The following is a 15,030-nucleotide window of genomic DNA, read 5'->3' as shown; positions in this document are numbered from 1 at the left end:
ACACCAAATACACAAAATAATGTTCTTTTTAGCAGCATCATATGACCCCTTTAATTTGCCTCATAATTAGCTGTAAAAAATTAAATAGTTTATGATACTTTATATATGATACATTCAAAAACTGTATTTGAAATTGTCAATAAATAAATACTGATACAAAAAAATGTTTTATTTTGATTTTATATTGATTTTATTTGACATGCACATGGAGGATGCACACGCTGTACAGTATGTGGAAAATAATGTGTTTTTTTAGCTTTAAACCGCATAAACACATTTCATTACACCAAATACACAAAATAATGTTCTTTTTAGCAGCATCATATGACCCCTTTAATTTGCCTCATAATTAGCTGTAAAAAATTAAATAGTTTATGATACTTTATATATGATACATTCAAAAACTGTATTTGAAATTGTCAATAAATAAATACTGATACAAAAAAATGTTTTATTTTGATTTTATATTGATTTTATTTGACATGCACATGGAGGATGCACAGGCTGTTTAGATTTTTTTTTTTTTTTTTTTTGAAGGGCCATTTATTCACATAATAGGAGTAATCTATTCACATAAAAATCTCTGTATTTAAAATTTAAATGAGTGTAAATGTCAACATCATATATTTCTAAAGAACTATGTAAAAGAAAATTAGCTTATTAATGCAATTCACAATCTGCTGTTTTATTTCAACCATTATTCTTCCATAAATATTTTATTTATGCATAGAGTAATTTCAATGGTGCAACAGGAAAAAAATGAGTCATATTTAGGTTTTAACTTAAATTGGGTGGCCCTTTATGTCAAAACTAGTCTAAGTTATAACCACTACTGCCCAGATTAGTGTTTGTAGTTCTCTGAGTGAAGACCAGCGCATTTCCTCTTAAGAAAAAACTGGCTGATTTAAGTGAAACAACTTAAAAAGAACCCAATTGTCTTTGCTTTCACACTGTCTGTGTCCTTAAAAGGGGGCTCAGATTTAATGTTATCCCATTTTACTTGTAACCATGTTTTTAGTGGAGACTGTTGTGTGAATGTAAAGTGGACTATTCAGCCACACATTTGAGTCACTGAAGTGCTACTGAAAGTGAATCTTATTTTCTTTCTCTCTTTGGTTCTAGCGGATGAAGTTTCTGCTATTACAGCAGAAGTATCTGGAGTATTTGGAGGACGGAAAAGTTCTGGAAGCTCTGCAGGTGTTGAGAGGAGAGTTGACTCCGCTCAAATACAACACGGATCGAATCCACGTGCTCAGCGGGTACCAAATGCATACATGCTCTTTAACATACTCACCGTTATTGATAATCATAAACAACTTCTCTGTCCTGACAGGTTTATATATTATTGCTACAGATTTAATTTTACTCGATAGTTTTTTTTATTTTATTTCGTTTCTATTTCCAATTTCCTACTATTGTTTGAAAATGGTAATCACTCTGTGATTGGCTGTGACAGCTGTCAATGGCTCACTCTGATTGGCTGTGTGTTTTAAGGTATCTGATGTGTAGTCACCCTGAGGATCTGAAGGCAAAGGCTGAATGGGAGGGAAAAGGCACTGGATCACGATGTAGATTATTGGACAAACTCCAGAGTGAGTGGACAATCACACAAACATTTACAGGGCTATATAAGTGAAGACATACCATAGACTTGTAGACCGTAGATATTGATTTTATTAGGGATACAAAATATGTCACCCCAATTTTGGTTATTAGCCAATATGCTGTTTTATTTTGTTTTTCCACCGTCATTATTGGCCAATGTTTAATTTTTCTGCCTTTTCTATTCTTTCTGCCTATTCTAGCATCTAGAATAGTGATTACACTTTATTTTAAGGTGACATTTATAGAGTATAATTAGACCAGTGGCTCTCAACCTTTTTTTCCACTGGGCCGCACTATGGTCCAAGTGCAAGTCTCATGGGCCGCACGCATATTATTTACATATTACGTCACCAATACAAACCAACCAGATTTATAATATTATAGCCTAAATATTAGGATATATAAACCATTACATTTATTGAAATAAATAAATAATTCTGCTCACCATTAATAAAACACCTGATGCTGTCGGGAGCTGACCAACTTTGTGAAATTTGGTGTGAAAGGAGTAACAACACAATGAAGTTGCGATTGTAAGTTGCAGTCTGTAAGACGCGCACGGAAGCATGACTTGATTTGCGACATTGCAGAAAATGTGCGTTTACAAATGTAGCCTATGTTGATCCAAATATGGAAAGCACTTTCGAATTTAATAATCTGAGGTTCTCTCCAGAGATGTTTTGCTACATTTCTGCAATTAAGGATGATTGCTGCGTAGTATAGGTGTTTCCTTTTGCCTGAACATCTTCAAGTGAGTGGCGGGGCAAACCGAAAGTCCAGCACTCTCCTACCTTCACTGCTGATACTGTGACTATTCTTGTTTGTATGTGTTCCTTCGCTGGCATTCGCTGCTTAATAACAAATTTGTCCATTCTGATGGTCAATTTTACCGAACTAATGGCTGCTGATGACTATTTAAATTGAATTCTGCCAAAGTGCGCGCTTGTAAGTGTTCATAAAATGCGTAACGTTAATTACGTGAGTACATAGGTCTGCTCATGTCTGAAAATAATATATGAAAAACAAAATGATTTTACATAACAAAAACATTATAGCTTATATTTGTTTAGTACATTTTTAAATTAATGTAAAAACTAAAATGAATTGTAAAACTGAAAGTTATTTTTTAATTGTGTTCAACATGGTGGGCCGCATTTGGATTCGTGATGGGCCGTCAGATGAGAACCACTGAATTAGATTAAATACGTGTACTTACTATAGTATTTGGTTTAGAGTTTGTTGCGTGTAATTAAGCATAATTTATTGTTATTACTATAGTAAGTACATGTAACTACACATTAAAATAGAGTAAACAATTATTGCTAACTTAGCAAAAATATTTAAAAAAAATTATATTTATTATTTATATTGTAATTTGTATTTGTGTATTACTTTTGTGTAATTTATTATTTTAATATAAATGTTTATAATACTTCTATTTAAGATATAGTAAATATTATAAAACTTGTATATGATTTAAGACACTTTAAAATAACTTGCTGATTTATATAATATTTATACAATTTATATTATTTGTTATAATACTTTTATTATTAAAATTACATAAATATTATGAATCTTATAATAAATGATTTAAGACACCTAAAAGAAAACGTTTTGCATTTTTAGAATGCTTTACTTCACTTATTTTTAGTCGTTTGTAACTTTTAAGGACATCCCAGAATGGAGAATTTGTCAGATTTAGCTCATACTGTGTGGTGGCTGTTTTTCTCAAGTTTATAGACAGTCTTTTGCTATTTACTGTCAGTTTTCTATTATTTCATAACGTATGTCTGTATTTATAATTGTGTGTTTTTTTTTTAGCGTACCTGCCCCCCTCTGTAATGTTGCCCCCTCGGCGGCTGCAGACGCTGCTCAGACAGGCCGTGGAGATGCAGAGAGATCGCTGCCTTTATCACAACACCAAACCGGACTCCAGTCTGGACTCGGTGTCCTTACTGCTGGATCACGTCTGCAGCAGGTGTGCTGCGTTTACTCATTCTAACGCGCCCCTCCATCCTCAGAGATTTCACATGCATCGTCTGCACTTGTGTTTGCAGGAAACAGTTTCCCTGTTGCACGCAGCAGATCCTCACAGAGCACTGCAATGAAGTCTGGTTCTGCAAGTTCTCCAACGACGGCACTAAACTCGCCACCGGCTCGAAAGACACAACTGTGATTATCTGGCAGGTGGAGCCGGTGAGTGAAGACATCTGTCACATGCAGCAGAACATTTTTCTGTTTGTTTGAGCATCTCGAAAGTTGGCAGTTTTTAAAGTGACAGTGACACTTTTTTGAGTTAAACTTGACAATTGTCAATCTCGAATAAATGAATGAATGTGCTCTCTCACACACAGGACTCGCATCAGCTGAAGCTCGTACGGACTCTGGAGGGTCACGCGTACGGTGTGTCGTATCTTGCCTGGAGTCCTGATGATGTTTACCTGATTGCCTGCGGTCCTGATGACTGCTCCGAGCTCTGGCTATGGAACGTTCAGGTAAACACTTTTTTTTAATTATTTTTTTTATGTAATATGCATTGCTGGGATTCTAGCAAGAGATTTTCCAAATCTGGGTTGATCTAATGCTGCTTTCAAGTCATGATTGTGTAAGATGAAGAGCACACATGAACACATAGTTACCCAGATTTTCTTTGAGATCAGGATATTCTGTCAAATGAAGAAACATGGCAGAAACTAATTGTTTTTTAAAAGTGTTATAAATTGTAATGGTGGATGGGGACTATAATTTAGTCTGTATTGTTTACTGATGTACAATTGGTGTAAAGATGATAGGAAATGGAAGGATGATAGGAAGTTTAAAGTCCATGTGAACTGGAAGTTGCTGCTGACTTTATTTCAGTGTAGTGACGTATTTCCAGCTGAAACGGAATATTGAGGAGAGGGCGTGGTTTTATTTTTGCTCTATCTCTCACTCATAGCAAACTAATGGTTGGAGGGTTGTGTTTGAGGATATTCTGCCCAAGCCGTCAAACTGACGTCATCAGAGAAGGAATGCCATTCCAGAGCAGAAGCAAATGTTCAGATTTTGATTAAAGATTACCTAAACAAACCATTTTTTTAGCGGATTAACTTGCACAGATTAATTGTTCACATCAAGACTAGCAATGTGCGCTAGTAAAGTAAATAAAACTACTCATTCAGCCACATTTGAGGCTTATTATCGTTCACTGTGGCTACTTGGAAATGATAAATACATAGACAAAGCATCTACTAGGTGTTTAAAACACAACCTTTGCTCTTCAATTTGTTGCAAGAAGCTTTTGTTGAAAATGACAAAGAGAAAATATCAACATTGTCATTATTATTACAATATCCAAAATCTCAAGTATGATGTTTGCTCTTTTTTTTTTTTAGTTTTCAGCCATGACAGAATATACATTTATTAATAACAATTATTAAAATATGATTTTTAAAACGGATAATTTTTTATTAGTCATTTTTTATTTATTTTTTTATTAATTTCCAAATTATTTTCAAAAATATTTACATTTATTCCAGCAGTGTTGTCCTCCTGTCTTTAAATTAAATAGTTATTTTCTTTAAAAGTAATGAAATTATATTTATTAAAATTAATTAATAAAATTAGTTTTAGATTTTTTTAAATAATTTTCTTTTTTGTGTTAAATTTTATTTCATTATTAATTAATAAATTATTAATTTCTGTTTTTTTTTTCTTTTAAATTCAAGTTTAAATACTTTTTTATTTATAATTTTTAAATAAATATTGTTAAATTTTGTTAGTCATGTTACCATTGTGTTATTTTTTTTATCTTTAAATTAAATCGAGTAATAAATATCAGCTTTATTTTGGCAATTGGCCACCCTGTTCTCCAGGTTAACAGCATCGGACATTAAAAGAAAAGAAAAAAAAAAACCTTATTGGTTAACCGCTAATCATGAATTTCCACTCAAGTGTTTTAGATGCAGACTTCATTTTTTAGCTCCGCTCAGCTCTGACCTCTGACTCTCTTCTTCTACCTGGTGGTCAGACAGGAGAACTGCGGACAAAGATGAGTCAGTCTCATGAGGACAGCCTGACCAGCGTGGCCTGGAACCCTGACGGCAAGCGCTTCGTTACAGGAGGACAGAGAGGGCAGTTTTACCAGTGTGTAAGTTCAGAATGAGAGTAAAGAGGTTTGATTGTCAGGATTTGCCAGGCTACCCTTTAGTAATGATTGGTTGGCTGTGATTGGGCAGGATCTTGACGGAAACCTGTTGGAGTCGTGGGAAGGCGTGCGTGTGCAGTGCCTCTGGTGTTTGGCCGACGGCCGGACTGTTCTCGCCTCTGATACGCACCAGAGGATCCGTGGATACAGTTTTGAGGACCTAACAGACAGAAACATGTAAGCAGCTGTTCGACTCGATCATCAGACGCGCCTGAGTTTTGAAAACTGTGTCTGACCTTTCGCTTCTCTCTGTTCATACTCTAGAGTTCAGGAGGATCATCCTATAATGTCTTTCACTGTTTCTAAGAATGGAAGATTAGCTTTGTTAAATGTAGCAACTCAGGTAAGCGTACGTGTCTCAAACCTGTTACATCGTTATTTCAATATCCAAAATTTTCACTTTATTTTTTAATTAATGTTTTTAATAATAAAAGAATAGAGTTTTTTAAAATCATAATAATCAGAAACTTTTTATTTGGATTTTTGTCTGATTATTCTTTTTTTTTTTCAAATTCTTTAATTTTCAAATTAATTTTCACATTGTTTTTTTATTTCAGTTATATTATCTTATATATTTGCTACCTTTCAATTAATTAATGTAATAAAAAAATTGTTTTAATAATTGTTAAAAATGTATTGATAATTAAAATATTTAACATTTTTCAAATTCATTCATTTTCAATAATTATTGGGATTTTTGTGTTATTTTATTACAGCAGTATTCATTGAAATAGTGTAATTGTTTTATATAATTTAATAATAATTGTTAAATATTGCTAATTCTTAAAATTGTATTTCAAATTTTTCAAATTAATTTTTTCAGTTATTTTTAAATGCTTTTTAATAATATTTTATTTGAATTGTGAATTTTTTTTTAAATATAATTTAATAATAATTGTTCAAAATTATTGCTAATTATTAAAATAAAATTTCAGAATTTTCAAATTCATTTATTTTCTTCACAATTATTTTTGAGAATAGTGTTATTTTATTGCAGCAGTGTTACTCTTACGGTATTTACTATTTTTAGGTCAAATTGTGTGATGTTTTATAATTAAATAATAATTGCAAAATATTATTAATAATTCCTAAAATTATTTCTCACATTTTTAAAATTAATTAAAAAACATTTTTTTGAGAATATATTGCAATTAAATTGTATTGCAATAATGTTTTCCGTCCATTATTTACCATCTTTAAATGACATTGTTGTACACTGTTGTCCTAACCAAATGTCATGTTTGTTCGTAACACAGGGCGTTCATCTCTGGGATCTACAGGACCGTGTGTTGGTCAGGAAGTATCAGGGTGTGACACAGGGTTTCTACACCATTCACTCCTGCTTCGGTGGACACAACGAGGATTTCATCGCTAGCGGCAGTGAAGGTACTTTGGTTTATTCCTCAGCTTCTTTCTTCAGGTGCGTTTCATATGAATCGTTCTCACTCAATCTTGCTGTCTCTCAGATCATAAGGTATATATTTGGCACAAGCGCAGCGAGCTGCCGATCGTGGAGTTGACGGGACACACTCGCACAGTGAACTGTGTCAGCTGGAACCCCTGTATTCCCAGTCTTATGGCCAGCGCTTCTGACGACGGCACAGTCCGTATCTGGGGACCCGCACCCTTCCAGGGCGCACAAGAGCTGGACGGCCTCAATGGTACACACATGCTATCCAATCACAGAACAAACAGGAGGTGTAATTACACTGAGAGTTAGAGCTTCCATTCTTCAGATTCATTGATGATAATACAAACATCTATAATCTGAGTTTATTAAGTTTCAATAATGTTCTTAAAATCAGCATGACTTAATACACATTCCTGGTCTCATTGTGCGTGTATTATGCATTTAAAAAACATTGTCTTATTTTGACATTTTAAAAATGAAAATAAGATAAATGTAAAAAATTTTCCTGACTCCCAAATATCTGTCATATAGACAATTATACAAATATATTTATATATATTTATAATGTTATCAATTTCTGATTTTTTTTATTTTTTTGGGAAAATATAAAATACTGTAATTTAAAACATTTTTAAATAGTGTTGTTATTTTTATAACAATAAAAATAACAATTATAATAATTATATAATAACAATAACAATTATAATTTAATTATATTGTTATACTTCCAACCACTTGCTGTATAAATCTCTTCACAATCCAGTGTATTTTATAAATAAATAAATACATTTAAAAAATTGTTTTTGGAGAATATTGAGTTATTTTATTGCAGCATTGCAATAAGAAAATACCACTCTAATTACCCTTTATTATTTTTTTTTTTTTTTTTTTACTTTACATGTGCTCTAATTGAATGTCCCGTTACATATTGAAATGCATGTTACAGAAATAAAATGTCTTGTGACTCCTTTTTTATGTTGGCTTTAAACATTTTTGAAACACTATTTAACTACTTAGTTACAGTTTAATCTTATTTGAGGCTGTTGGACATTCAGCCAGTAGTGCATTACGTATAATTGAGTCATGAATGCATAAACTAGCGTCGTCTTTGGTATAAGGAACAGAGACTATTTTGTCACTTTGCAATATTTCTAGAGAATGAGACTTACAAAAGCCCAATTGTTGTCAAACAAGTTTTTTCACTGTTCCGATGTGACTGAAGTTTTTGTACCAATGAATAGTTGCACTGTTTAGTCATAATTTAACAGAAGGATAGATTTTTATTTTGTTAGTGCAACACTCTCTTAAGGAACAGTCTGGAAAAAATCAAGTAACCATATCTTAATTTGTTTCAATGTGTTTTTGTGTTGTTTTGTTTTTTTTGTGTGTGTCTAAATCACTCTTATTTTATACACTATTTTTCAGAATTTTGTATTTATTTATTTTTTTTTTAAATAAGTCTCTTGTGCTCACCAAGGCTGCATTTATTTGATCAAAATTACAGTATAAAAAACAGTAAAATTGCTAAATGTTATTACAATTTAATATAACTGTTGTGTACTTGAATATATTTTAAAATGTAATTTATTGCTGTGATCAAAGCTGAATTTTCAGCATCATTACTCCAGTCTTCAGTGTCACATGATCCTTCAGAAATCATTCTAATATGCCGATTTGCTGCTTTTGCAGAACAGTTGTGCTGCTTCATATTTTTGACAAATACAAACTTCAATAGAACGGCATTATTTGAAACAAATCTTTTGTAACATTATAAATGTCTACTGTCACGTTCGATGAATAAAAGTGGATTTTTCTCTCCTTTTCTCAGAGAGTTGCAGCAGTATGGACAGTTGATGGCAGCCCTGGAACAGATGACTTGTCGCATCGAAAAATGCGAAATCCAGAGAAAAACACGATTACAGCATTGTCCTCCTCCACAACGACGCACGAGTGCAAATGCGAAAGACATCCAGAGCCTGGCTTTCAAGAGTCCGGAGGCAGCAGAGACCCGACGCTGATCCGACCCGCTTCCATACCGATGGATCTGATCTCTTTCCCTCCACGGGATTCCCACGGCTGTTCCCATTGTTACCCTTTCATTAGTCCTGAAGACGAGAGCTGGAGCGCCCGGGCGGGTGTAATGTTCTTCTCTCTCTCTCGCTCTCGATCCTCCAGACGAAGCACTTTTTTAAAAAAGAAATACTAGTCCTAGCAATTCTCTCTTTCGTTCCTTTAGCAGTTGACCAGCTTTAGTGTTGATGATGGAGTGCTGTAGTTTTTCGGTTTTGTTTTTTTAATCTTTCAGAACACAAATGCATTGGTTTCAACCGGACTCCCACGCATCAGCAGGGGTCAGAGGTCGCCGTTTCGATCTCTGTGAGTTTGAGTGTTCGACTGAATTCTGCTTCAGCCTCCCTCCTGTAGCACAGCCTGTGTGTGTGTGTGTTTGTATGTGAGTGTGTGAGTGTTCAAATGTGCCTAAAGTTGGTGTACGTTCGCATGTGGCACTGTTTTCACACCAGCGTGAGTGTGTCCCTTGTTTAGCCGTACGAATCATTTTAACAGCCTCAGAGACCTTCATCTGTGGAACAAAAACTTGAGAACCATTTTGTATTTTCTTCTCTTTTTTTTTTTTTTTTTTTTTAAAGAAAGCTGTTAGAGAAGTTCCTTGTTTTCACCACTTACCTTAGAGGTGGCGTTCGGGAGAGAGACTTTGTTATATTAGTACAAAATTCAATTGACTTTGAGGGCGAAAACGCACAGCTTTAAACAGAAAGATACTGTGACACTCAAACTGTCAATCAGATTTTCGGCTCCTGATGAGGAGTTTTGTGGCATATAAATGACCTATGCAGCAACGTTTGAGCTGAGAGCCCCGTATAATGTTTCTTGCAGCAGCCATACCAGCATTAGAATAAACCGTCTCTGACCGCACTACATATCCACGACGATTTCATCCTGTGCGCTAGTTCAGTTATGTCCACTCGGTCACGTTCCCTGAGCTGTTTACACCAAATATCCGGCTTTTGAATCCCATTTTTGGAGAGAAATATTTGCTATGGACTGATATTAAATGTTTGAAAAGAAATGCTTTTCTGCCTGTTTTTATGGAAGTTTTTGTTACTTTCTTTGGTTTACAATATTTCATTTTTGCTTTGTTTTTTTTTTGGTCGACTTTATTCTCTGTATCATTATATTAAACTATAACCAGATAAATTGTCTCCTTTTTTTATTTTTTTAAATATTTTATTTAAGCATTATTAGCATTCTTTCCATTAAAAAAAAATAGTTGCATTAACCATAGTTTTAATGACATCCACATATGCTTTCCGCAGTCATAAGATGGTGCTAAACCTTTGCCTCGCAGGTGGAAGTTCAATCGGAAATCCAAAGTATCCAGAAAAACACTTCTCTAAAGCTACATCACTTTATTATAGAGACATTTTCATACTCGCCAACTTGACAGCTCCTGGAAATCAACATAAAGCAATTATTTGAGAGCAATTCATGGATGATTTTCCAGTTATTCAAGATTTGTAAATGGATATCGAATGGCTTTGAATTGGTCAGCAACATCTGCCTGTTTTGGTTTTCATTGAATTTTGCCTGTTTACTTGAGGACCGTTTTGTGCCATAAGCAAAAAAAAATTGAATAAAATCTCCACAATAATTGGTCGCTGCTCAGACCAGGCTGATGCTTGTGCACTGTGACGCATCTTTGCTGTTGATTTAGCTGATCTGAGAGCGGTTTCTTTGGCTATTCCTCCTCCTCGTCGTTTTAAAGAACTAAAACTAGCCTGCTCGTTACAGCAGTGGCCGTATTAGTAATGCGTATGATGATGAGGGTAGTATTGTTACTCTTGTACTGTGGGGTTTGTGTACTCTACTAACCATATGCAAGAGGGTCTCTCTTTTCCAGCTAGCTGCAGGTGTGTTGCTCTCATGTTCGACTGTGAATCAGACGTGTGAGAGGTTTCCTTCATGATAACTGCTCCTGTACGAAGGGCATCCATTTGCATTAAATGTGTTATTTCAAAAGTGATTGTACTGTTTTGTATTGTTGTGTAGGAGATGTGTTATGTATGCATATTTTCAATAAAGCATTCAGGGTTTTGAAACATAATGAAGCATTTCGTCTGGCCTGCATGGGTTAAACTGTGACCAATTCCTAACTCTTTACAGAATAGTTGGTTACTTTTGTGACAGAAAGTAGTTCAAAAAGTGGTACCATGTAATAGTAATAGATGCAGATGGTACAGTAAAATTACCGTCATGTACAATGATTTTTAAATGATACTAGAATCTAGACTACAATGAATACTGCTTTTATAATACCATTTTTTTTTTTTGTAAACTGTAGTTAATTTTATTTCTAGGTTACATTACATTTCTAGGTTGGTCTGTTACATTATTTTTATTATTTGAAAAAATGTTATTAAAATAATATGTAAACTCCGATATAATTACAATATAACAATAAAACTGATATAGTTAGAAAAATAAACATTATTTACACAAAAATTACAAATAAAACAAAATGCATACATAAAACCCATAATGACAGTAATGATCAAAAGTAACTGTAAAAATAAAATAAATCTTATGTATTTAATGTAATAATTTAATACAGAACATGGATTGCAGACCACTAAATAAATAAATAATTCATTCATTCATAAACCAAAGATAAACAGCGAGAAAGAAAACGTACAAAATCACATAGGCTACATAAAATCCTCCCAAATTAATAAACGAACGAATAAACAAACAAATAAATATTTGAATAACATTTTATAAAAAACACCAAAATGACAGCAAACAGCCCAAGTTTTAAAAGCTTTTTTTTTTTACAGGTACAAAGTTTTAAAATATATCCTCCTAAATAAGTTTTAAAAGCGGCTTTGATTACGCGTGTTTGCGTGGCAGCGTCGCCCCGCCCCCTCCGTCCTCTAGTGCGTGCGCGTTCTCTGTGTACCGTCGTCCGCCACCGTCATGGCGGCCCCGGTCGCTCCGCTCGATGAAGACTGGGAGGATTTTAACGAATTCAAAGCGGCTGATTCGCACAGCAGCTGGACCGCGGCACCGGAGAATTCACCGCAGACCCAAAGCTTCGCATCCTTCGACGAGACGCTGAGCGCGAGCTTCCCGTACTACAGCAGCGCGTGCACGAGCGTCTCTGTGAGCGAGCGCGAGCTGCTGCGCGATGACGAGTGAGTGACAAAAACATACTCAACATATTATAACCGCGAAATATGTCATATAGTATTTCATATGTTTTACACAGTAAATACGTTTGTATAAATATACTCGCTCCAGTTTGAATTGCTCAGAGTAAATAACGCGATGTTGTGGTAGATTAGTGGTCTGGTTTCATATATTTAGGCTGTGATTCTTTATTAAAGTACCATAAGTTACCATGGTAGCGCTATGGTATTCTTGGAAATACCTTGGAGTACCATTTTTGTAAGGGTATTTTGAAAAATTCGTATTAATTTCGCAAAATCTTTCTGCAAAAATGTACCGTGGTATTGCAACTTAAATTACTTAATTATCCATCCATAAATCCATTTAAAGATCCATATATATATATATATATATATAATTGTTTTTGAAGAAATCATGTTAAAATGTGAGATGTGAGTATAATGCAACAGTGTTTAATGAATGTTTATTTGTTCATCTCTCAAACGTCATTATTGTATTGCATTGCATTATGTTTTGAAACTACAGGGCTTGGATCATAAAACTAAATATTAGTATAATCTTACTGAGACATATTACTAAGAGATACAGTGTGTCATCTGATATTTATATTTTATATAAATTGTCTGCTATACTGTTTTCTAAATCTTATTGATTTTCATTACAAGCTAACAGAATTTAAGCTTACTTTTTGGCCGTAGAAATATCAGCAACTGTATCAGTTTGCATATCAGCAGAGCAGCCTGACATATCAAATATGTCTCACAAACAAACATGTATGCAAACTTTTTTTTTGGCTAAAGGTACAATAAACTGTTCCATTTGGAACTGACTTTTATTCCATATGTCAGGCTTTACAGGGTTACAAAAAAAAAAAAAAAGTGTGACGTGACATGTGGCCAAGTATGGTGACCCATACTCGGAATACTAGTGCTCTGCTTTTATCCCATCCTAAGTGCACACACACCGTGAACACACACCCGGAGCAGTTGGGGGTTCGGTGCCTTGCTCAAGGGCACCTCAGTCGTGGTATTGAAGGTGGGAGAGAGCGCTGTACATTCACTCCCCCCACCTACAATCCCTGCCGGTTACGTTTACCTTTGGGTTACGAGTCCAACTCTCTAACCATTAGGCCACGACTTCCCCTTAAGAGTATGAAGCAAAAACTTGTATATATGAACCTTACGAAATCTTGTATATACTGTCTTTCTCATTCATTCTTCTGTTTTCTTGTTGTTTGGCAGGATATGGAACACTTTGACGGAGAACTATGGCAATGTGATGCCAGTGGACTGGAAAACCTCTCACACGCGTTCACTACACCTGCCCACGCTGAACCTCCAACCTCAGGAGGTGAGATCCGTCTGGCCATCCAGTCATCCATGCATTTCTTTCAGTCAGTGCAGACAGAGCTCACACTGTATGTGTGTGTGTGTTTTCAGAGGGTGGAGGTCAATAATCTTGACGTGTCTGATGACGAGGAGCTCAGAGATCAGATGGACATGCACACCATCATCATCTCATGTGTGAACGAGGAGCCGCTGTTTACTGCAGAACAGGTGCGGTATATACACTCCAGACCTTTGAGACTGTTTAAGTGAGGGCCAGTCAATGATGCAATAATAATTTTCATAATGATATTTGCTATACCTTTTCCTTGACACTCACTCCATAACCTGTGTGTTAATCAGGTCATAGAGGAGATTGAAGAGATCATGCAACAGTCTCCAGATGATGAGGATCACGAGAGTTCGTCTCGGTTTGATCTCTCCTTGATGTCGCATGAGTTACACACACTCACACACTCCACACCCAGCAGCAGCTACGAGGAGCGTAAGTACTGCATGTGTGTATTCACAGCTTTTTTGTCGGCCAACTCCATTTGACCTAAAATATTTACTTGAAGTAATTTTTAAGTTAATATTTCAATAAATTAACATTTTTGCATGGTTCTCTGATGTGGGTTAATGGTGCATGCAGGTAAGCAAATAAAATATTTAATCTTTTTGTTGTTTTATTTTCATTTTAAAATTATTTATTTTAATTTTATATTTAATATTTTTGTATTCAATTTTATTATTTTACATTATTTGATATTAGTTTTTCATCAACTCAGAGTCCCCTGCAAGTTCCTTCATGATCCCCCACTATGGGAAACCCTGCCTTAGATAATTAAGTGTTAAATAATGATTATTGTATAAATATTAAGTATGGATTTTCTCCAAGTCGATACAAAAATATCATGTAATGATGCCAGTCTTTCTAACTGAACAAGCATCAAAACAATAGAAAACTAGAAAACCTCTCACTGCTCTTAATATGTTTTAGTTCTTTATTCCTGACAGTTTTCTTAAATAATTGTATAAAATGGTTACTTATATGAGCCTGTTGTACTTGTGTTTGCATGTTAATATTTTTCCCAAATGGCTGCAGAGGGTTTGTGAGTTGATCAAAAATATTTAATTGATTGTAAAATGGTTCTTTTTATATGATATTATATTATATTACTTATATTTATTTAAATTAAGAGGCTGCACAATTAATTAATATCTTAAAGGAACACGCCACTATTTTTGAACATGGGCTCATTTTCCAGCTCCCCTAGAGTTAAACAGTTGAGTTT

At 34.5% G+C, this 15,030-nt stretch overlaps 2 protein-coding genes across 4 annotated transcripts in view; both read left to right on the top strand.

The window, feature by feature from the left end:
• The window catches only part of wdr26b (WD repeat domain 26b), a 16,592-nt gene extending 5,275 nt beyond the window's left edge, over window positions 1-11,317 (top strand). Inside the window, exons 4-14 of the mRNA XM_016481912.1 lie at window positions 1,123-1,259; window positions 1,495-1,592; window positions 3,430-3,586; window positions 3,666-3,804; window positions 3,963-4,103; window positions 5,618-5,737; window positions 5,826-5,971; window positions 6,059-6,137; window positions 7,051-7,180; window positions 7,261-7,455; window positions 9,034-11,317. Of these exons, the coding sequence (XP_016337398.1) occupies window positions 1,123-1,259; window positions 1,495-1,592; window positions 3,430-3,586; window positions 3,666-3,804; window positions 3,963-4,103; window positions 5,618-5,737; window positions 5,826-5,971; window positions 6,059-6,137; window positions 7,051-7,180; window positions 7,261-7,455; window positions 9,034-9,059 (1,368 nt within the window). The 3' untranslated portion in view covers window positions 9,060-11,317. The remainder of the gene's footprint in view (window positions 1-1,122; window positions 1,260-1,494; window positions 1,593-3,429; window positions 3,587-3,665; window positions 3,805-3,962; window positions 4,104-5,617; window positions 5,738-5,825; window positions 5,972-6,058; window positions 6,138-7,050; window positions 7,181-7,260; window positions 7,456-9,033) is intronic.
• Window positions 11,318-12,135: 818 nt separating this feature from the next.
• The window catches only part of fez2b (fasciculation and elongation protein zeta 2b), a 10,333-nt gene continuing 7,438 nt past the window's right edge, over window positions 12,136-15,030 (top strand). For all 3 annotated transcript variants that reach the window (XM_016481908.1, XM_016481909.1, XM_016481910.1), the window contains exons 1-4: window positions 12,136-12,415; window positions 13,652-13,760; window positions 13,850-13,966; window positions 14,099-14,240. In XM_016481908.1, coding sequence (XP_016337394.1) covers window positions 12,198-12,415; window positions 13,652-13,760; window positions 13,850-13,966; window positions 14,099-14,240 — 586 coding nt within the window. In that variant the 5' untranslated portion in view covers window positions 12,136-12,197. The remainder of the gene's footprint in view (window positions 12,416-13,651; window positions 13,761-13,849; window positions 13,967-14,098; window positions 14,241-15,030) is intronic.

The sequence above is a fragment of the Sinocyclocheilus anshuiensis genome, unplaced genomic scaffold (genome assembly GCF_001515605.1).
Source record: "Sinocyclocheilus anshuiensis isolate Anshui unplaced genomic scaffold, SAMN03320099.WGS_v1.1 scaffold769, whole genome shotgun sequence".
NCBI lineage: Eukaryota > Metazoa > Chordata > Actinopteri > Cypriniformes > Cyprinidae > Sinocyclocheilus > Sinocyclocheilus anshuiensis.
The sequence above is the reverse complement of the archived record's forward strand: the minus strand, read 5'-3'. Positions and strand labels throughout refer to the sequence as shown.